At 40.7% G+C, this 24211-nt stretch overlaps 1 protein-coding gene across 4 annotated transcripts in view; it reads left to right on the forward strand.

Annotated features, from left to right (window-relative positions):
• The window catches only part of LOC140197578 (organic cation/carnitine transporter 2-like), a 58437-nt gene that overhangs the window by 13107 nt on the left and 21119 nt on the right, over positions 1-24211 (forward strand). For all 4 annotated transcript variants that reach the window (XR_011885968.1, XM_072257712.1, XM_072257713.1 and 1 more), the window contains exons 4-8: positions 2898-3069; positions 6294-6429; positions 7087-7181; positions 10129-10343; positions 11600-11782. Coding sequence is in view for 3 of the 4 variants with exons in the window: in XM_072257712.1 (XP_072113813.1) it covers positions 2898-3069; positions 6294-6429; positions 7087-7181; positions 10129-10343; positions 11600-11782 (801 nt within the window). In the remaining variant the exon portion in view is untranslated. The remainder of the gene's footprint in view (positions 1-2897; positions 3070-6293; positions 6430-7086; positions 7182-10128; positions 10344-11599; positions 11783-24211) is intronic.

Here is a 24211-nt window from a genome sequence, read left to right on the forward strand (position 1 = left end):
TGTATATGCATAAGACTTTTGCCCGTACTATACTTGCTGCATATGAGGTGATAGGCATGGCCAACTAATCTGACAAAATAGTGTAGCTGTCAGTGGTGGATCTCTTCTAATTAAATTTCAGTTGAGGGTTCATCATAACACTAATTTAGAGAAAAAAACAGGGTTCTCCCAGTATCTTAGCTGTTATATGTAGGTACTCAAATGATCAAAACACCCAATTAATGAATGGTGTCTTCAACTCTTGCTTGTGGACTGAATCAGATGGTTTCCCCATTTTGTCCACAGAACAGTCTATTCTTTATTCTGATCTCTTTAGCAAAGAGAAAAGGCAAGCACTCACATTTTGCTTAGTATTTACAATTCATTGTAACTATGAATCAGAGAATAGTTGAAAAGCTTTCCCTTGTTAGATACTTGTGATAACCTACCAACCTTGATTAGAAGGGTGGTTAAGAAGGTGTATGGTGTGTTCACCAGTCGGGCGACTGAATTCTAGAGTCGTGAAGAAATGTTGCAACTCCTTAAAACCTGGTTAGACCACATTAGGAATATTGTGTTCAGTTCTGGTTCTCATTATAGGGAGGACGTGGAAGCTTTAGAGAAGGTGTGGAAGAGATTTACCAAGATGCTGTCTGGATTAGATATCATGTCTTATGAGGATGGGTTGAGTGAGCTAGGGCTTTCTCTTGAGAATGAAGAAGGATGAAGATTGAGCTGATTGAGGTGTACAAGATGGTAAGAGGCATAGGTCAACTGGATTGCCAGAGACTTTTTCCCAGAGTTTAAATAGCTAATACTGGGGGCATGATTTTAAGGTGATTGAAGGAAATTATAAGGGGGATGTCAGAGGTAAATTTTTTATACAGAGAGTGGTGGGTGTGTGGAACACGCTGTCAAGAGTGGTGGTAGAGGCAGATACATTAGGGGCATTTAAGAAAATCTTAGGCACATGGATGATAGAAAAATGATGTGTTAGAGGGAAGGGTTAAATTGATCTCAGAGTGGGAGAAAAGCTCAGCACAACAGTGTGGGGTGAAGGACCTGTACTATGCCGTGGTGTTCTGTGCACTATGTTCTAACTAAGATTTTGGTTATCAGCTTAATATCATTATTACACTCATTTTTCCTGAAGTGGATATTACTGCAAGGCCTCCTTTTCTTACAAATTCCTACTATCCCTTAGGACTGTGTCTTCCTGGGAGTCCATTTAAGTGCCAACAACGTGGTTGGGTTAGAAACACCCAAGAGACTGAGTAAGAATACTAGTTTCCTCTCCAGAAGAGAACTATTGAACATTGTTTCCTTCATATACACTCAGTGGCTACCATATTAGGTACAAGGGTGGAACCCAGGGTGATCTTCCACTGCTGCAGCCCATCCACTTCAAGCTTCGCCGTGTTGTTTATTCAGAGATGCTCTTCTGCAGACCTCAGTGGTAACCCGTGGTTATTTGAGTTACTGTTGCTTTTCCATCAGCTTGTACCTGTCTGACCATTCTTCTCTGACCTCTGTCATTAACAAGGTGTTTTTACCTACAGAACTGCTGCTCACTAGATTTTTTTTGTTTTTCACACCATTCTCTGTAAACTCTAGAGACTGTTGTGCATGAAAACCCCAGGAGGTCAGCAGCTCCTGAGATAGTCAAAACACCCTGTCCGTCACCAACAATCATTCCATGGTCAAAGTCACTTAGATCACATTTCTTCCCCATTCTGATGTCTAGTCGGAACAACAACTGAACCTCTTGACCATGTCTGCATGGTTTTATGCATAGAGTTGCTGCCACGTGACTAACTAATTAGATATTTGTATAACAAGCAGGTGTACTGGGATACCTAATAAACTGGCCACTGTCTACATTTAAGGTCAGGACATACAAACCGCGATTGAAATACCTGAAAAATTCCTAGAATTTTATTCTGTAAGTAGGCCTATATAAGGAATATTCTGAACAAATGGGTTTCTTCATGACCGCTGTATCAAATCATCAAACTCAAGTAACTTAATTTTAATTTACTGAACGTCACTCAATCTCAAAAATGTTATATTAGGATGCAGATCAATTTTCTGTAAACTGAAACAAACATCATATTACTATGATTTAATATCTACCTTTTAATGTCCCAGCACCAAATTTTGGTTGCATTTCTGGACCTTCCACATGGTCTTGAATTAAACATGACTAGCATAAGCTGCCGATAGTCAGACTCACGATGTGCCATGCTCAGTCTTTGGACAGGACCTGTTTCTTATGTAATGTTTCCATGAACACTTGATAATAGAAAGTCCACTTGCATTAAACCTATATTGATCACTGCCTGGTGTGGGAACTGTACTTCCCTCGATCACAGGACTCTGCAGAGAGTGGTGCAGACAGCCCAGTCCATCTGTAGTTGTGAACTTCCTGCTATTCAGGGCATTTACAGCGACAGGTGTGTAAAAAGAGCCCGTAGGATCATTGGGGACCTGAGTCACCCCAACCACAAACTGTTCCAGCTGCTACCATCCGGGATATGGTACCGCAACATAAAAGCCAGGACCAAAAGGCTCCGGGACAGCTTCTTCCACCAGGCCATCAGACTGCTTAATTCATGCTGACACAACTGTATTTCTGTTATATTGACTATCCTATTGGACATAATATTTATTATAAATTACTGTAATTGCACATTGCACATTTAGATGAGGACGTAGCATAAAGATTTTCACTCCTTGTGTATATGAAGGATGTAAGTAATAAAGTCAATTCAATTCAAGCATTATGATCTTTGGCATGTTATGTCATTTTGGGCTATATTGTACCAAGAAAGAACTGGAGAAGAAACCCCAGACCAAGGTTATGGTTTATTGGTTAATTGTGATTTGCTTACTTTTTACACACTTTTCTTCTGGAATAGGGATAGAAATCCTTGGCAAGTCTGAGAGGGCTGCTTTCTCGACACTTGGCATCTGTGTATTTTTTGCCATTGGCTACATTCTTCTACCCGTCCTTGCTTATTTAATCAGAGATTGGAAGATGCTACTACTCACTTTGACCCTTCCGGAAATCCTATATGTTGCTCTATGGTGGTGAGTACAGTTATTATTCATTGATTGGACTTGTAATGGAAGTATAGGAAGGGATGTGCTGACATTGGAGAAGGTTCAAAGGAGGATTGCAAAAATAATTCTGGGAATGAAAGGCTTATCATATGAGGATCGTTTGATGACTCTGGGCCTGTATTCACTGGAATTCAGAAGAATGAGGGGGGAACCTATCAAACGTTGAAAGGCCTCAATGGAGTAGATTTGGAGAGGATGTTTCCTATGGTGGGGAAGTCTGAGACCAGAGGACACTACCTTGGAATATGGGGATGTCCATTTAGAATGGAGATGAGGAGGAATTAATTTTGCCAGAGAGTACTGAATATGTGGAATTCATTGCCACAGGCAGTTGTAGAGGCCAAGTCACTGGGTATATCTAAGGATGAGGTTGATAGTCAGGGCATGAAGGGATATGGGGAGAAAGAAGGAGATTGGGGCTGAGAGGGAAATGGATCAGCCATAGTGAAATGGTGGAGCAGACTCAATGGGTGAAATGGCCTTCTGCTCCTATAGCTTATGATCTTATGGTCTTATAATGACAGGAAAGATGCACCAAGTCTTCTTTGATAGTTCTTTCCAAACCCTTGGCCCAACATTGAGAAGATGGAAGTAGCAGGTACTTAGATCCATAACCAAAATTAAGTGCCCTTCTAACTCGCACACTACTCTGACTTGGAAATACACTCAGAGGCCACTATATTAGTATACTTGTACACCTGTTTGTTAAAGCCAATATCTAATCAGCCTATCGTGTGGCAGCAACTCAATGCCTAAAAGCCAGCAGACATAGAAACATAGAAAACCTACAGCACAATACAGGCCCTTTGGCCCACAATGCTGTGTCGAACATGTACTTACTTTAGAAATTACCTAGGGTTACCCATAGCCCTCTATTTTTCTAAGCTCCATGTACCCATCCGGGAGTCTCTTACAAGACCCTATTGTGTCAGCCTCCACCACTGTTGCCGGCAGCCCATTCCATGAACTCACCACTTTCCGCGTAAAAAAAACTTAAACCCGACATCTCCACATCTCTTCTGTACCTACTTCCAGGCACCTTAAAACTGTGCCCTCTCGTGTTAGGCACTTCAGCCCTAGGATTTCTAGCGAATACAGCCCATGGTAAAGAGGTACAGATGTTGTTCAGACTAAACATCAAAATGGGAAAGAAATGTGATCCAAGTGACTTTGGCCATGGAGCAAGACAGGGCGGTTTGAATATCTCAGAAACGACCTCAGGATTGAAGGACGTCCATTTAGAACTGAGATGCAGAGAAATTACTTTATTCAGAGAGTGGTAAATCTGTGGAATTTGCTGCCATGACAGCTGGGGAGGCCAATTCATTGGGTGTATTTAAGGCAGAGATAGATGGGTTCTTAATCAGTCAGGGCATCAAAGGGTATGGGGAGAAGGCAGGGGAGTGGGGATGACTGGAAGAATTGGATCAGCCCATGATTGAATGGCGGCGCAGACCCAATGGGCCGAATGGCCTCCTCTTCCTGTACCTTATGGTCTTATGGAAACTGACGATCTCCTGGGATTTACACATGCATAATAGTCTCTAAAATTTACAGAGCAAAAACAAAACAAAAAGAATCCAATGAGTGGCAGTTCTGTGGGCAGAAATGCCTTGTTAAATGAGAGGTCAGAGGAGAATTACCAGACTGGTTCAAGCTGACAGGGGGAGACAGTAACTCAAGTAACCACTCATTGTAATAGTGGTGTGCAGAAGAACATCTCTGAATGTGCAACATGTCAAACCTTGAAATGAAGGGCCTACAGCAGAAGAAGGCCACACTGGGTTCTATCCCTGTACCTAATAAAGTGGCCACTGAGTGTGTAAAAAATGGCCTAAATTTTGAAGAGTGAAATCTGCCTCTCATTCTCAGTGTTTGGGATTTTCCAATTCTCCTGCACTTGTCAGGTTCTGATCTCTAAGAACAATTGTACTATTTGAAGGAATTGAGCAACTCGCTACCAGTAATGAAGGTTTGGAAATTGCTTTCTTTCTCATGCAAATTGTAACATTTATCAATGAAATAAATAACCATTGATGGAAATTGCATTCTGTCTCCTCTGCATTCAGTGGCCAGTTTATTAGGTACACCTGCTTGTTAATACGGATATCTAATCAGCCAATCATGTGGCAGCAACTCAAAGCATAAAAGCATGCAGATATGGTAAAGAGGTTCAGTTGTTGTTCAGACCTAACATCAAAATGGGGATGAAATGTGATGTAAGTGTTACCACTGGAGGCAGATGGAGTGGTTTGAGTATCTCAGAAACTGCTGACCTCCTGGTATTTTCATGCACAATTTCTAAAGTTTACAGGGAATTTTCATGCATAATCTCTAAAGTTTGCAGGGGATGGTGCAAAAAAAAAATTTGAATCCAGTAAACGATAGTTTGTGAGTGAAAATGCTTTTTTAATGCACAAATTCAGAGGAGATTGGCCAAACTGGTTCAAGCTGATAGGAATGCAACAGTAACTCGGATAACCAGGCATTACAACAGTGGTGCGGTGGAGAGCACCGCTGAAGACACATGTCGAACCTTCATGTGGATGTGGCCACTTTATTAGGTACAGGAGGTTGCTAATAGAGTGACCACTGAGGGTATATCTTTGTTTCTTTATTCTTGCTGGGTCTAAGCCTTGACAACTTCATTACAAGGGCTGAAGAAAAGAAATCATTCCAGAAGTCATCTCATCACTATCTTCTCAAGGGCTGTTAGAGATGGTCAATAAATGGAGCCCTTTCCAGCAATGTCCACATCTCACGTATGAAAAAATATGACAAGATACATCATAGTGATATCATGAATTAAAATTCAACAGAAGCATACAAGAAGATATTAAGGACCAGCGGGAAAAAAATGTATTAGGTCAAAGTAGCAATTTGCTGCTTCCTTCCAGGAAACAGAATCAATTCACATCAAATCACATCATAAATCTCAATTTGAATCCTGATGAATGGTGTTAAGATAATTGACAGTAGTAAGCTAACAGTTTAGTGTAAGTGGTGGGGGATGCAAGGTATATTGCAACATTTAAGTGAAATTTGGATAAGTGTGTGAATGTGAGGAGAATGGAGATCTAGGTTGATGAGACGAGGCAGAAGATACATTTGGCACGGACCTGACTGGCTGAAGAGCATCAGTGCTGTAGTGCTCTATGACTCTAACTCAGCTGTTTTTGCTTAAATTGCAGGATTATCCCTGAATCCCCCAGATGGTTGTTCACTCAAGGCCGAAAGGAAGAAGCTGAGGCAATATTGAAAGTGGCTGCCAGGAGAAATGGAATCACGCATGTTGGAGCAATATTCAATACCACTTATATTACTGTGGTAACTCGGTGTTTTGTTTATTGATTTTACTTTATTGGCTTTGTTGTTACCCTGTGCTAGTTTGAAAATAGTTATTCTGTTTCCATTGCTATGTATGTCAGAATATTCTTCAATGGATTAAGAAACTTTGGGTTGTTGACCAAGTGCTGACAAGGCTAAGGTGGATTAAACAAAAGACGAAATAGTCCAACTTACTATAGTGCCATAGAATAAAGCAGCAGAGAAGCAGGTTCTACCGCCCACTGAATCAATGATGACTATTTGTACTTCTCCCATTTACCAGTACTTGATCCGTGATTTTAATATTGCAATATCTGCCTCCACCACACAGTCACGCAGGATATTCCAGATTCAAACAATTATCTAGGTGACAATACTCTTCCTCAGATGCCCTCTAAACTGTTCTCCCTTACTCTAATCAATGCCCTCTAGATCAAGTTACCTTTGCTATGGGGGAAAAGCTTTCTACTATCGATCTGTTCTATACTCCTCATAATTTTGTATACCTCTGTCAGCCTTGCTCACTCCCAGCCAAGCAGTCTCTTCTCGTAAATGAAGTGCCCCACCCCAACAAAACGCTGGCATACCTCCTCTGTACTTTATGATCAGCATGTATGCCTTCTTGGTTAATGTATATTCTGTACATTATCTCCACAGGATACCACTGATACAAGAAGACATTCACAGAAGTATTTGGACTTAATTACCACAACCAACATAAAAAATGTCACCGTCATCTTGTTATTGATATGGTGAGTGAAAACTTCTTTAGAAGATAGTGCCATAACAACTTAATCCTATGAGAATCCTTGTTTGAAATAGCAGTAAACTTGTTATTGTGACATTATTCCTCTTTTAATGGAGGTTATTTAACCCTCACAAGAATGCACTATTAGAAACTGTGCACCTTATACCCAGGCATCCTACCAGTTTAGTGGAAGTGAAGGAAAGAATGTGGTCTTGCCAGAGAATAAGAACATAGAAGAGGATATGTGAAGAGCAAGAGGATAAGACATGAGAGAATAGGACCAATCAAGTGTGACAGTGAAGTATGTATGGAACAGGAGGAGGTACTTAATGAATACAGTACAGGTATCCCCCGCTTTACAAAAGTTCACTTTATGCCACTTCGCTTTTACAAAAGACCTACATTAGTACCTGCTTTTGTTAACCGAAAAAAATCCGGAGGATTTTCGCTTTTACGAAAAAAGACGAAAAGTGAAAATAGCCTTCACCGTTTGTTTTGCAACGAGCCTTTATAGAGGCAGTGTGCACCCCAAGCAGCGAGAGTGGCGCCACCAAGCTGCTTCCCTGGGAACTACACTCAGCATCAAGCCGCCATAGCTTTGAGCAGCGTGAGATTTTCGCTACAATTGACAGTGCTGCAATGATTGCAGAAAAGTATGACTTTAATTTTGAAAGGGCACGCAGGTTTAGGGCAGGTTTGCAGGATGTTTTGAGGGCTTACAAAGAACTGTATGATAGAAAAATGTGTGAACTTTCCAGTGTGCTCGCTGCCTTCCTGATTCTGGTAAGTGAAACTACACTGTAATTACATTATTTCTACTTTATATAGGTTGTGTACTTACAATATCATTCCTGCTTTTACTATATGTTAGTGTTATTTTAGGTTTTATGTGTTATTTGGTATGATTTGGTAGGTTATTTTTCGGGTCTGGGAACGCTTAAAAACTTTTCCCATATAAATTAATGGTAATTGCTTCTTCGCTTTACGCCATTTCGGCTTACGAAAGTTTTCATAGGAATGCACTACTTTTGGATAGCGGGGGAAACCTGTACGTATGCGTCTTTATTCTCCAGGTGTTCTAAGCAGGAATGTAGGGCCAGAGAGATGGCATCTGCCGTTGACCTGTTGCTCCGGTAGGCGAATTGCAAAGCGTCGAGGTTGACCGGTAGGCTGTGGTTGATGTGTGCCATAACCAATCTCTCAAAGCACTTCATAGCAATTGATGTCAGAGCCACAGGTCGATAGTCATTCAGGCATGCCACCTTGCTCTTCTTCGGCACTGGGATTATCGTTGCCTTCTTAAAACACGAGGGGATCTTAGACTGAAGCAAGGAGCAGTTGAAGATGTCAGCAAACACTCCAGCTAGCTCGCTTGCACAGGCCCGGAGAACCCGTCCCAGACACCATCTGGGCCTGTTGCCTTCCTTGGATTTATTTTCAGGAAGGCCCTTCTAATGTCCTCCTTGGGGACGATGAATCTCGATGCCACCAGGTCTGGTTCATCCGGAGGGAGCAGGACACTCCTCTTCTGTTCGAATCTTGCGTAGAATACGTTAAATTCGTCAGGAAGAGAAGCGCCACAGTTATTGATATTCCCAGCCTTTTCTTTGCGCCCAGTGATCTCATTTAGACCCTGCCATAGTCTACTGGCATCCCTTTGGTTAGCCAGGGCTTCCAACTTGGCTTGATATTGCCTCTTGGCGCCCGTAATGGCTTTCCGGAGTTCACGCCTGGATTCCGTGTAGCGACTGGTATCCCCGGACCTAAAAGCCGCAGCTCTAGCCTTTAAAAGGGACTTGACCTCATAATTCATCCAAGGTTTCCAGTTAGGGAATACCCGGATCGTCTTGCGAGACACACAGTCTTCCGTGCATTTCCAAATAAAGGTGCCAGAGACTGGTTTCTTCTTATTCATTTAATGTACAGGTTACGTACTGCCGGCTTGTTCAATGACACAACCCTTTTGAATCTGGAATTTCTCAAGATCTTTTATCTGCTGCTTTTTTTAATACACTTTTATAGAATGCAACCCAGTCTCTGTCAATGTCAGGATGGTGTCAATCTATGCGAGTAGCCCAGGTGAGAAGAAAATTCGTATGTCAAGGTCTGGAGAACTTTATCAATGAATAAATTGACACAGACTAGATAGGCCAAAGGGGCTGCTTGTGTACTTTTCTGTGACTCTAACAGGTATTTTGTTTTCACTCTCAGACTTTTGCTGAGCTTCAGTTGCAATGCTTGAAATGTCATCCACGCCATAACTTTCAGCCTTCTCAACAATATAATGGGGGAAAACTTGATCATTTTGAATCATAAATCTTCAGTTAATTAAATATATTCATTATGTAAGAAATCACAACATTAAATTACTTATTATGTAACGCTGCGAACAATAAATTACCTAAGTATGGGTCACTGATATAGAGATTGGTCCCTCATTTTCACTTGATAATCAAATGAAATGCGAGCTGTGACATAAAATGGTCACATCGATATAATTGAGTGGAAAGTTGAAAGTAAACTGATGCCGTCGAGCTACTGGAGAATGTGAAATGATACATCTGACTTTGGCATGACTGCACTAGTAACTACACTAATGAGTATTATTACTATATAATTGTATTCAAAACAAAGTGGAGTTCATGTTGTATAACCTTAGTCACAAAATGAGCCCTAAATAGTGCACTGCTCTCCTCTTGGGTCCAATTGCTGAAGCAATCAGATTAGAATATATTTCATTGGAAAATAACCTCCATATCATTGGCAAATTCATATGTTTGCATTTTTAATAAGATATTCCAACTTCTGCCCATTTATTTTTTTTCAGCCTGAACATAGCAAGGATGTCCTTTAACTGGCTTCTGTCAAGCTGGACCATGGCTTTCAATTTCAAGCCTTCAGTACTTCAATGAATATTTAAAGAATTATGACCAATATTTATTTTCTTGTAGGCTGATCTGCACCATTGGTTACTATGGATTATCCCTCAGTACTCCAAACCTACATGGAGACCCCTACATTAACTGTTTCATCTCTGCAGCCAGTGAAATTGTAGTATATGTGATAGTTTGGCAGCTGATACATGCCTCGCCTCGACGGATTGTCATTGCTATCTTGTTACTACTTAGTGGCTCCATGTTGCTTTTCATTCAGCTCGTTCCTTCAAGTAAGTATTCAAATAATATATTTTATCTTAAATGAGGAGTTTGGCTCCTCTATGTTTCTACATGATTTCCCCATCTAAATCCTTAAGCCATTGTTTTTGTCCTTCACCCTACTGACTGCTGAGAACCCCACTGTATTTAAGCAACCCAGCTGATCGCTGTGTACCTCTGGAACCAACTCCCCACCTTCTGTAACAAACAGCTAAGTTGATCTCTAAGCCTACCCAAAATAGGTATTTAGTCCAATTCCACATTCCAGTCCTTGATAACCTTACACCAACTGGTGGAGCATTGAACAATTACCGTGGAATGTGTCCAATATACAATCTGTCTATGGACTGCCGCAGCGACATTTGGTGCCGCACAAGGATCGAAGAGAACTTGGGTTTTAGTGTGTTCCACAGCGCAGCAGTCTGTGTGGGTATTGGTAGTCGTATGGAGGTAGTAGGATTGGGGGTGGGGGTGGTGTTGGTGGTCTCACTGGATTTGTGATTTGTTGCCATTTCTCAACATATGGGTACAGCTGGGTGACATCTTAAGGGGGAGTAAGAGGGTGTCTATGCATGTTGTAAGAATGGGGTGAAGGTCATGAGCTTGTGGATAAGTTGAGGTCATCACTATGTGCAGGGTCGGCTTAGATGTTCAGTGGCCCAAGGCAAATTATTACTTTAAGGGACCTATCTGAGCAAGGCTTCCAGCACTGAACTGGGACCTGCTTAGAGGAGATCCTTCCTCAGAAGCAGGTTTCAGAGGGATGTTGAAAGCTTATTTCGGCATGATTAGTTTAAGGACCATACAGGCCTCTCAGAACACACGGAACAATTGCACATCACTGGATGGTATTGCTGATGTCTCCGGTCTTCCACTTGTCAAGCTTGTCAAATGCAAGGATGACCGGGAACAGTAATGATGAACTTGCAATCTCATAAGTAAAGCTTGGACTTTCTCCTACCTTTTTTTTGCATTTCCTTTGAGGCAAGTACATCCTTTCTCAAGAATGGAGTCCAAAACTGCCCACAATATTCCAAAATTGATTAACATTTACACTAAAGTATGAGAGTGTCCCATTGTATAACTCTACAACTTGCTGAATTTGACACAGATTTCATGACATTGGGGTAGGAAAGGGTGAAAAATTTAGGTCAGTTTTTTCACCAACAATGAAGAAAGTTCTTCCCTCTGTTCCTGCTGCTTTTTTTTTTTTTGCAGTCATGTAATTTTCAGTACACACTAAATACAAAGTATTTGTATTCTTCAGCTCTTCAACTTGTGGTCACAATATTGGTGATGATTGGTAAATCTGGTGTTACAGCAGCCTTCACAATAGTCTACATCTACTCATCTGAGCTGTATCCCACTGTGGTGAGGAACATGGGAATTGGCATATGTTCCATAGCATCCAGAATCAGCAATATCTTCTCCCCCTACATTAGTTACACGGGTAAGTGAAACATTCAGATTCTATGTGTATTTTCTTCTTTTTAATGGGTAAAACTCAAAAATAAGAAAGCTACAATCACTCTGACTGGATTGTACTACAGACACGCCAATAGCCATTGAACATTGAAGAAGAGATATGCAGGCAGATTTGGAAAATGTGTGTGTATGTATGTATGAATAAATAAATAAATAAAAACAAGCTTGGTGCCATGGATGACTTCAACTTCCCTGATAGAGACTGCAACTTCCTTGGTGTAACAGGTTTAGATGGGGCAAAATAAGTTAGATGTATCCAAGAGGGTTTCTTGAATCACTATCAGTATCAGATGGTCCAACTAGAAGAGGGCCGTACTGGACCTGGTATCAGGAAATGAGATTGGCCAGGTGGTTTACCTTTCAATGGGATAACATTTAGGAAACAGTGATCAAAGCTCCATAGTTTCAAGACAGGTATAAATGAAGTGTGGATCTCGCAGAAAAGTTTTTGTTACTCCAAAAACTAATTGAAAGTTAAAGATGGGAGCCTGGGAAAACATGATGTGCTGGCATAATGACATGTACCATTCATTTACTTTTACGCATAACCCATAATGAATAAGCTAAGAATGCTTAGTCAAGCAATATATTTACAATGCTACTGAAATATTAAATACACAACACTCCTCCCTGCTTAGCTATAAACTCCAACTCAGTAGACAATGCACTTCAAATATCTCAAATATCTAACACATTGTGCTCTAGTCATTTTATATACACAGTATACCATATAATATAGCTACTATATATCCATCCACAGCATAATAAATTTTGCATTATCCCATTCAAGCCTAAAGATTTAATCACTGTGGAGGATTTCATACTCTTGTGGGTTAACGTCTTTCCTGACAAGGTAGACCACTTTGCTAGGGCAATGTGGGCCATGCCCAGGGATGGAGAGGGGCTGCTCTTGGTATCTTCTGGACGTATTAGCATCTCAAGCAGTGCATGGCAATCTGCTTGATCTGCTGATGTATCCCAGGGCACTTGACAAAGCTTCAAGCCAATGCTTTCATTTTGACCATAGCTAGACAACCAGCATGTAAATCTTCCAACACTTTAGCTCTCAGCTCGGAAGGTACGATAACCATGGTACAACTCTCAAGCCCCACGGAACGCAATGCCACTCCAGGGCAAATTCAGCAGATGCTGGTGAAAATGGGGGGGATCTGGAATTTCTTCTGCACATTCCAGCCATTTTGGGTTGCTATGTTGTCTTGAAACAGTGTGGGGTCCTTTCTGGTTTCCCTAAGGATCATCTCTGCTGTAAAAGGGAGACATTTGATTTGCAATAGGGAGAATACTTCAGGAGGAGTGTCCTCTTTGAATATTTTCAGGTACTTCCTTTTCCAAGGGTAAATGGGACAATCCATCATCAATTCTATGAATAGTTATCCTCTTGAATTTGATGTGGTAATTGTGTCCTTTTAAAAAATAAAGCTCATCTTTTCATCCATACTGTGGATTGAAAATGGACACTAGTGGTGGATCATCACTACTAAAGGAAAACTAGCCCACACAAGTACTGGTTTAAATGTTTTACACCCCAAACCAGACTCAAAGCCTCTCTGTCAATCTGTGCATAATTTAACTCTGCAGAGGTAGGTGAACATGATACAAAGGCCATGAGATGTTCACTTCCATCACTCATAACATGTAACGTGACTGCATCTATAACATAGCGGAGGCATCACAAGCAAGCTTGAATGAATCTCTAATCATGTTGTTGTCTCAGCCAATTATGTACCCACAAAGCTGACCCTCTATTTTTTGCAACATACAAGCCCAACGTGGCTTGTTGGTTGATGTATTTCACTGTTTTGAATGTACATGATTCTCACAGAAGTTATCTTTTCTCCATTATAAGTTATTAGTTGTATATCAGCAGGCTTCAGTTCAGTAGCTTGAAATGCTATTCAAACTCATATTGTGGAATGAATAAAACAACCAAGTTGGTGTCCAATTCCATTTTAATTAATTTGCCATTCACTTCTGGTGTAAGTCACATTGCACGTCTCTCGTTAGAATTCACATTGTAAATCTCAAGACTACTCAATCCCGTGTCACTCATTATTATCAGATTTTTCATCAACAGTATGCAGATTAAAGAACTTTTTGGAACAGCAATTCGACTTTTTTTTCCCCTTTCCCCGTGAAGTCCATTTATTTTTGTCTACCTGACATGCTCTTTGTATGTGTTCTACTTTGTTGTATTTTCTGCAAGTTTCACCTTTAAATCATTCATCTGGTATTCTTTGAGCCCCTACTACAATGGTAACACAATTTGTTTGGCCAGGCAGATTTCTGGTTAGACATTGTAATTTTGTTCACATTTACTTTCTTCCTGACTGAAACTCACTTGCCTCTCTGGCTGCTGTTTCCATTAATACAGCAATTTCAACTGCTCTTTTAAATGTGAGTTGTGCTTCAGTTAGAAAACATTTTTGAATGCTTTCCTGTAAGATTCCACAAACTAAACAATCTCTCTCTGCTTCATGAAACTCATCACTGAACTGATGATGCTTGGACAATCTCTTCAATTCAGCCACATAAACTAAAATGGACTCCCTTTACTTTTGATTCCCTTTATGAAATTTGAAGCATTTTACAATCAACAATAGTTTTAGTTCTAAATGTTTCTGCATTTGCATTCACAATATCAGCAAATATCATTTTGGCTGGTTTGTTTGGAGCAATTAAACTTCTGAGTAAATTGTATGCTTTTTCACCAATTGCACTCAGCAAAACTGGCACTTGTTTCTTATCAGCTATTCCATTTGTTTTAAATTACTGCTCTATTCATTCAATATACATCAGCCAGTTACCTGTGGTGCAATCAAACACATCTACAGTATCTTTCCAATGTAATCAGCCATTTCTGCTTTTTAAAAATTATTTTTATCATCTATAAACTCGCTGTTTATAGGCCCATGAATTTTGTCCATTTCCTGCCATTTTTACAACTCAAATATTTCTCTCCCCTTCCGAAGAAAAACATGCTGCATTCCAACAAACAGTTAGTCATCTCGGGTTTGTTTTAATTCTTACTTGTTACTATTGTTATGTTTCGTAACTGCAAAAATAAATCAAAAGAAAAACACGGGAGCTGGGGTAGTGTCTACTTAGTTTCTCTTTAGTGGGGATGCTCACCCCTGACCTGGTGGCATAATGACGTATGCCATTCATATATTTTTACGTATAACCAGCAATGAATTATGTAAACAAGCAAAAAGTGCCTCATCAAACAATATATTAACAATATCACTCAAATAATATTAAATACACATCTGTATTGTATTGGGGTACAACAAACGAAAAGAATGAGGCAGGAATTAAGGAGAGCTAATTGGGAATTGCTTTCTTGGGCAGGTCCACATCTGACTTATGAAGTGGGTTTAAAGTCAACTGCACAGAGTACGGGAAAGATGTGTCCCAGTGAGAAGAAAGGACAAGGATAGCAAAGTAAGGGAGAGATAATGAATTTAGTCAAGAGGAAAAAGGAAGCTTAAGTAAGACTTAGGAAGCTAAGATCAAACGTGGTCCTTGAGGATTATAAAGTAAGAGATGAAATCAAGAAGGGAATTACAAGTGTCTGAAGGGATTATGAAAGATCCTTGTCAAATAGGAATAAAGAGAATCTCAAGGCATTCTGCATCCACATTAAGAATAATAAGGGAGAAAGTAGATCACTCAAGGATAAAGAAGAAAATATGTGCTTGCAGGTGGATGATATTGGCAAGATCCTAAATAGATACTTTTCATCATCACTTACTGATAAGAAGGACATAGAAGATAGGGAGGTCATTATAGAGTATGATTATTGAGAGAGGCAAGGTTAAGATTTCTGTCATCTGATTATCCAGTCTTTTTCCTTATCTAGTACTCTATTTCTGATGAATGTTCCAGGAAATTCGTCATTTATCAGGTTTAGTACCTATTATTGTGACTGAGTGAGACTGTGTCCAATCAGTGAGTGGGAGCACAAGAAGAAGTGACAATTTCATGGAGGTTTGTAGCTGAAACATTTTAAAAGCAGCAGTTTTCAGAGCTGGACTGAGCCCAATCAGTGAAGGGATTCATTAGAAAGGGCAAATAAAAATAAGGCAGGGACAAAGGGCAAACAGAGCAGCCATTGTGTGAATGGGGCAGTGTTGGAGTGGCTTTGGCTCACCAGGCTTGGACAAGGTAAGTATCTTGTAATTTTCTTCTTTTTCCTTATATTTTGTTCCTCATCTGTTAAGGCACAGTTAGTGCACCGAAAATGGCTCCAGGGTCTGTGTTTTGTTCTGTGTGGGAGACGCGGGAATTCTGAGAGACTTATCGCCTCTTGGATAATTACATCTGCACCAGGTGCACAGAGCTGCAGCTACTTGGCGAACATGTTAAGGAACTGGAGCTGCATCTCGATGACCTTTGGCTCATATGGTAGACTGAGGAAGTGATAGCTAGGAGCTACAGGGAGGTAGACACCACTAGGTTGCAGGAGGCAGGTATTGGGGTGACTGTCAGGAGAAGGAAGGAAAATGGGCAGCATACCCATGTGGCTGTTCACTTCAATAATAAGTACACCACTTTGGATACTGTTAAGGAGCCAACCTACCAGGGAGGAGCTGCAGTGACCGGGATCCCAGCACTGATTCTGGTGCTGTGCCTCAGAAGAGAAGAGAGGTGAAGAAGCCTGCAGGACATGATAGAAACACCTGGAGAGTATGTTGCCTCCCAGGTGCCAGGGTCAGGGATGTGTTGGTTTGGGTCCACAGCATTTTAAAGGGGGAGGGTGAGCAGCCAGAAGTCTTGGTTCATATTGGCACTAATGACATAGGCAAGAAAGGTGAAGAGGTCCTGAAGAGGGATTTTCGGGAGCTAACTAGAAAGCTGAAAAGCAGCACCTCCAGGATATTAATCCCTAGATTGCTGCCTGTGCCATGCACCAGTGAGGGTGAGAAGAGGAGCATTTGCCTCTGTGGCTGAGGAACTGGTGCAAGGAGTAAGGCTTCAGAATTCTGGATCATTTGGGATCTCTTCTAGTGAAGGTACGACCTGCACAAAAGGAGTGGGTTGTATCTGAACCCAAGGGGGAGGGGCGCAATATCCTTGCAGGCAGGTTTGCTGGAGCTGATTGGGAAGGTTTAAACTAATTTGGCAGGGGGATAGGAGCCAGAGTGGTAGGGCTGAGGTCGAGGTGGTTGGTTTACAAAGAGGCAGTGTATAGTAAGACTGCTAGAAAGGAGAGGCTGATGATAGGGCAAAATTGCAGTCAATGGGACGAGTTGCAATGTAAAAGGGGGACAAAATTGTAAAGGGTGATGAATACAGGACTGAAGGTGTTATAAATGAATAGACACAGTGTGCAGAATAAGGCAGATGAACTCATAGCGCAATTACAGATTGGCGTATATGACTTTATTGGCATCACTGAATTGCCGCTGAAAGAAAATTATAGCTAGGAGTTTAATGTCCAAGGATGCACACTGTATTGAAAGGACAGACGGGTAGGCAGAGAGGACGGGGTGGCTCTGTTGGTAAAAAATGAAATCAAATCATTAGAAAGAGGTGATATTAGATTGGAAGGTGCTGAATCATTGTGGGTAGAGCTAAGAAACTGCAAGGGTAAAAAGACCATGATGGGAGTTATATACAGACCTCTGAGCAGTAGTAAAGATGTGGCTTACAAATTACAATGAGAGATAGATAATTCATGTCAGAAGGACAATGTTATGATAGTCATGGCGATTTCAATATGCAGGTAGATTAGGGAAAATCAAGTTGATCCTGGATCCCAAGAGGGGGAGTTTCTAGAATGCCTACGAGGTGACTTTTTAGAGCAACCCCTGACTGAGTCCATGAGGGAATCAGCTATTCTGGATTGGGTGTTGTGCAATGAACCGGAATTGATTAGAGTGCTTAAGGTAAAGGAAGCCTTAGGGTGCAGTGATCATAATATGATAGAATTTGGCCTGCAATTTGAGAAGGAGAAGCATGTATCCATTTTACAGTGGGGAAAAGGGAATTACAGAGGAATGAAAGAGGAGCTGGACAAAATTGATTGGAAGGGAGCTCTAGCAGGATGATGGCAAAACAGCAATGGCTGGAGTTTCTGGGAACAATTCAAAAGGCATAGAATACATGCTTCCCACAGGAGAAGTAGTATTCTAAAGGCAGGATGATGCCAAAGCCACCATAAAAGCCAAAGAAAAGGCATATAATAGAACAAAAAATAGTGCTAAATTAGAGGATTGGGAAGCTTTTAAAAGCCAACAGAAGACAAATTTTTAAAAAAGCATAAGGAAGAAAAAGATGGAATGCAAAGGTAAGTGAACCAATGATGTTAAACAGGATGCCAAAAGTTTCTTCAGATATATGAAGTGTAAAAGAGTTGTGAGAGTAGATATCAAATCATTGGAAAATGATACTGGAGAGGTAGAAATGAGGTACAAGGAAATGGCAGATGAAGTGAATAAGTATTTTGCATCCGTCTTCACCATGGAAGACACAAGCAGTGTGCCAGAAGTCTGAGAATGTCAGAAGAGTGTGAAGTACTAGGGAGAAGGTACTGTACTTGGGAAACTGAAAGATCTGAAGATAAATAAGTCAACTGGACCAGATGGTCTACAGCCAAGGGTTATGAAAGAAGTAGCTGAAGAGATTGTGGAGGCATTAGTAATGGTCTTTCAAGAATCAGTGGATTCTGGTATGGACAGAGGACATGAAAATTGCAAATGTCACTCCACTCTTCAAGAAGAAAGAGAGGATGGAGAGAGGAAGTTATTGGTCAGTTAGTCTGACCTCAGTGATGGGGAAGATGTTTGAGTTGATTGTGGTTTCAGGGTACTTAGAGGCCCATAATAAAATAGGCTGAAGCCTGAATGTTGTGTACTTGGAATTTTAGAAGGCCTTTGACAAGGTGCTATACATATGACTGATTAACTAGTTAAGAGCCAATGGTATTATAAGAAAGATACTTGCATGGATTGAGCATTGACTGATTGACAGGAGGCAAGAGTGGGAATAAAGGGAGCCTTTTCTAGTTGGCTGCTGGTGACTAGTGGTGTTCCACAGGGGTCTGTGTTGGAACCGCTTCTTTTTACATTATCTGTTAATAATTTGGATGATGGAATTGATGACTATGTGGCCAAATTTGCAGCCGATATGAGGATAGGTGAAGGGACAGGTAGTGTTGAGGAAGCTGAGAGGCTGCAGAATGACTTAAACGGATTAGGAGAACAGGCAAAATGGCAGATAGAATCCGGTGTCAGGACATGTATGATCATGCACTTTGGAAGAAGGAGCAAAAATATAGACTATTTTCTAAATGAGCAGAAAATTCAAAAATCAGGAAATGCAAAGGGACTTGGGAGTCCTCCTGCAGGTTAACTTGCAGGTTGATTTGGTGATGAGGAAGGCAAATGCAATTGTTAGCATTCATTGCAACAGGGCTAGAATATAAAAGCAAGGATGTAATGTTGAGGCTTTAGAAAGCATCGGTAAGGTCTCAGCTGAAGTATTGTGAGCAGTTTTGGGCCCCTTATCTAAGAAAGGATGTGCTGACTTTGGAGAGGTTTCAAAGAAGGTTCACGAAAATTACTCTGCGATTGGAAGTCTTATCATATGAGGAGCATTTGATTGCCCTGGGCCTGTACTCACTGGAATTCAGAAGAATAAGGGGAGGATCTCATTGAAACCTATTGAATGTTGAAAGGCTTCAACAGAGTGATTGTGGAGAGGATGTTTCCTGTGTTAGGGGAGTCCAAGACCAGAGGACACAGCCTCAGAATAGAAGGACGTCCATTTAGACTGGAGATGAGGAGGAATTTCTTTATTCAGAGAGTAGTGAATCTGTGGAATTCATTGAGTCGGGCAGCTGTGGAAGCCAAGTCTTTGTGTATATTTAAGGTAGAGTTTGATAGATTCGTGGTTAGTCAGGGCATGAAGGGATACTGGGAGAAGGCAGGAGACGGGCTGAGAGAGAAATGGATCAACCATAGTGAAGTCACAAACAAGAGAAAATCTGCTGATGCTAGAAATCCAAGTGAACCACACAAAATGCTGAAGGAACTCAGCAGGCCAGGCAGCATCTATAGAAAAGAGTAAACAGAAAATGTTTTGGGCTGAGACCATGATGAATGGTGGAGCAGACTCAATGGGCCAAATTGCCTAATTCTGCTCCTATTTCTTAGGGTCTTATTACTCACTTCACTGAAAACAAGGAAGAGCTAGCCCTTCTAGAATTACAAATGCCTGAATATTTATACTTCACAATCAGCCCTTGAAACGTGACTCATTGGATGTTCAAGTGTTTGAAGGTACAAACTAGACAATCATTTTAATTCCCTTAAATCAGCTCAGCTAAACTGGTTTATCAACATGTTATAAACAATAGGCAATTAAATCCACTCATATTTTCTATGAAAGCAATGCAGTTGCCTGAACTGCAACAGTATCTGCAAAAGGAAACACAAATACAGCTGGATATCAGGATACTGAAATGCGTTTACTGCAGGAAGCAGCTGCTGAGGGTGTCTAAGATTACTGTAAACTGATAAATGCATTTGCGAAAGCACAAAACAAATTAGTAATGAAAGGGTAAAGGAATTCGTATTTACCTGGGGGCTTCCATGGCTTCAGGATATGTCAATATATTTTAAAGCCAATGAAAGACAATTTAGTTTAATGCAGCAGCCATTGTTTCACACAGCAAATTTAGGGACATGGCTGTTAAATAAATCAATTGATAACATGTTTTTATTTCTCTCGAGTTTTAGCAGATGGATAAATAATAGCCATCTGGAAAAGTTTAAAAAAGTTAGGAAAAGCTGTATGTTTTTCTTTGAGTTGGTACTATGGGGGGCAGGTCATGGCCTCAGTTTAATATGTAATCTGAGAGACTTGACCTCTGACCCTGCAGCTCTCTCTCAGTATAGTTCACTCTAAGGCTGAATATGTGAACATCTCTTGAGAGCAACTTCTAAATCTTACAGTGAGACTAGATTTAAATTTATTTATTAATCACAAGTACATCAAAAGATGCAGTGAAATGTGTCATTTTTAGGTTAACAACCAACACAATCTGAGGATGTGCTGCGGGCAGCTTGCAAGTGTTGCCTCACAATCCAGCACCACCATAGCATGCCGCATTGTGTTCAGCAGAACATCACAGGACCAACATACACAACAACAAAACAAACCCCTTTCCCTGAACTGAAGTCTATATTAAACTATTGCCTTGTCAAAATACTTAGAATTAGTCTTGCATTTTTGTGAAAAAAAAGTATTGGTGATAATTAGAATGCTCTCAAAGATACGTATTATTTTGTACTCCTGGGAGAAAGTTCAAAATTCAGAAGAAGTAGCTGGCTGATCTGAATTTGAGCAAGACAATTCAGGCTTCTCTGTGCACCAGTTCTCATTATTGTGATAATCACAAAAGGCCACAAACAATCAAGTCCCAGTCATTCTGCGGGTAGGAGAAAGGAACAGGAGTATCTAGCTCTACGTGAGGATTCAGGAAATTCTGGGAACACTTGAGTTCCTGTTGGGTGTAAAGGCATAGCCTCGCATTTTTTTTACTATCTTCCTCTCTGAGCAGACTGACAAATTGGCAGGTTAGTCAGCTGCTGTGATAAAGTTGATGAGCTGCTGCAGAATGAAGGTCATGGTGGCATACATGTGTAAAGGTGATATGTAAGAGGAAATCATCGGTCAGAATAGGTGAGGGCCAGACTACCCAGTTGAAGGAAGATTGCCAGGAAGCATCATGGGTCAGAAGTAAGGAATATGAATTGGTAATCAAGATGGAAGGATTGACTGGGGACCTGAGAGATTTAAGGCAAGGGAGATGATAATGGAATCTATGCTTTCAGCAGATCTGACAACTCCAATATCTCTTTAAATCGGCTTCCAGCTATTTAGTACTTAAATCAATTCAATACTGGGGTACCAATTTATGCAATGTGTTCATGACCAAGATCTCAATCTGATAAAGTTGGGAATCTGCCCTAAATACTATCCCAGATAGCTTGTGTACTAATGGTAACCTATGAGAATCAAATACAATTTATTTGTAAAATCATAATAAATTGGGTTATTATTCTCACATGTACAGTGTGACAAAAATACACTGTACAAGGTACACTGACAAACTTTGTTTTGCATGCCATCCATTGATAATTTCATCACATCAAGAGAATGAGGTAGTAACAAGAGAAATCAATAAAAATTGCTGAATAAAAAGCGTTATAGTCACAGAGAAAATGCAGTGCATGCAGACAACAAGGTACATAACGAGATAGATTGTGAGTTCCTGAGTCCATCTTATCATACTAGAGGATTGACTGTTCAGTTTCCAGGAAAATACATGAAAATTTCAAAACGTAACATTTTCTTGATATTTCACTCATGAAGAGAATCCCTCTGCTTTTTTAACATCCTAATGAGTCTATAATCATACTATAAGTAACAGTAGGATTTCTAAATTGATTTCCACTCCTTTCCACTGTCGACCTAAAATGTCAAATATCCTATTCCTTCCATAAATTCTGCCTAACCCGCTTTACATTTGCTCCAGATTTCAGCATCTGTGCTCTCTCGTGTCTCTGGATAAAATTTGTCATTGGCAAAGTAACAGATGGAATCAATGTACTAAGCCTGGACGTCCAAACCATGTTTTATAAAGTCCCGTAACCAGATTAAAGACTAAACAGGAAAGGGAGCATTCCAGAAAAGATAGAATTTTGTCTAAGTTACAGAAAGCAGGGAGTAGCAGTGAGAGGAAAAATGAATACATTTGGGATTTACTTAGGGAGGATACCAAGACCCACAAACCAGAAATAAACGATGGGATATATTCATATATATTAATTGTGGTTGGACTAACTATGGAGCAGGACTTGCCACCAATAGAATGTTTAGCAAGTCACACCACTGGTACATAAAGGAAGGAGGCAGGTGGTCACCAGGAATAGTGGTAATTCCAAGCAGGTAGAGGAGGAGTCCCCTCTTAAACAAGTATACTGTTGGAAAAGGGAGGGTGGGGGTGTGGCCTCTTGAAGGAAATCGACTTCAGCAGCCTAGTTTGTGGCATTGCAGTTGACTCTGATGCAAAACAGGAGAGTGGAAGTTCCAAGCAAACACTAGTGAAGGGGGATTTGTATCCGAGGGGAAAAGACAGATGAGAGTGAGATTTCAGAAATGTATGTTTCCTTCCTGGTGCCTCAGATTGGGTACTAAATATTCTGATGGGAGAGGAAGAACTGGCACATAGACTAGGCATAGAGGGTGTTGGTGTTCTGCGGGCTATTGGGATTTGTGTGGATGGTCAAAAAGTTTGGCATCAACAACAATACTGTACAAAAGTCTTAGGCATATATATACAGCTAAGGTGCCTCAGACCTTTGTATCTGTCAATGTGGAATTGAGAGCAAGTTTATAAATTTAACAGGAACAAAGGATGTTGGGATGGACTTGGACTCCACTGCAGTCTGTGGCAGAGCATTGCACAGATTCACCACTCTTTGGCAAAAAACAAATCCTCCCTCCTGCATTCTAAAAGGTCGCCCCTCAATTTTTAGCCTCTGCCCTCTAGTTCTGGATACCCCCACCATAAGAAACATCCTCTCTACATCCATCCTATCTAGTCCTTTCAACATTCAGTAGGTTTCAATGAGATCCCCCACCCCCAACCCCGCATTCTTCTAAATTCCAGTGAGTACAGGACCAAAGCTGCCAAATGCTCCTCGCATGTTAACCCTTTCATTCCCGGAATCATCCTCGTGAACCTCTTCTGAACTATCTCCAATGACAACACATCCATTCTGAGATATGGGGCCCAAAGCTATTGACAATACTCCAAGCATAGCCTGACTAGTGTCTTATAAAGCCTCAGCATTATCTCCTTGCTTATATTCTATTCCCCTTGAAATAAATACCATCATTGCATTTGCCGCCTTTACCACAGACTCAACCTGTGAATTAACCTTCTGGGAGTCTTGCACAAAGACTCCTAAGTCCCTCTGCGCCTCTGCTGTTTGAATCTTCTCCCACTGAGATAATAGTCTGCACTATTACTCCTTTTGCCAAAATATATTATCAAGCATTTCCCAACACAGTATTGCATCTGCCACTTTTTTGCCCAGTCTTCCAATTTGTCTAAGTCCTGCTGCAATCGCATTGCTTCCTTAGCCCTACCTACCCCTCCACCTATCTTTGTATCAACCTCAAACTTTGCCACAAGGCTGTCAATTTCATAATGAGATTTATCATCACTCACATATACCATGATTTTTTTTTTTGCAGCTGCAATGCAGTGTAATACATGAAATACTACAGTACTATGCAAAACTCTTAGCAACCCTAGCAGTATATACTGTATATATTGTATGATTGTATGTGTATATGT

The sequence above is a fragment of the Mobula birostris genome, chromosome 5 (genome assembly GCF_030028105.1).
Source record: "Mobula birostris isolate sMobBir1 chromosome 5, sMobBir1.hap1, whole genome shotgun sequence".
NCBI lineage: Eukaryota > Metazoa > Chordata > Chondrichthyes > Myliobatiformes > Myliobatidae > Mobula > Mobula birostris.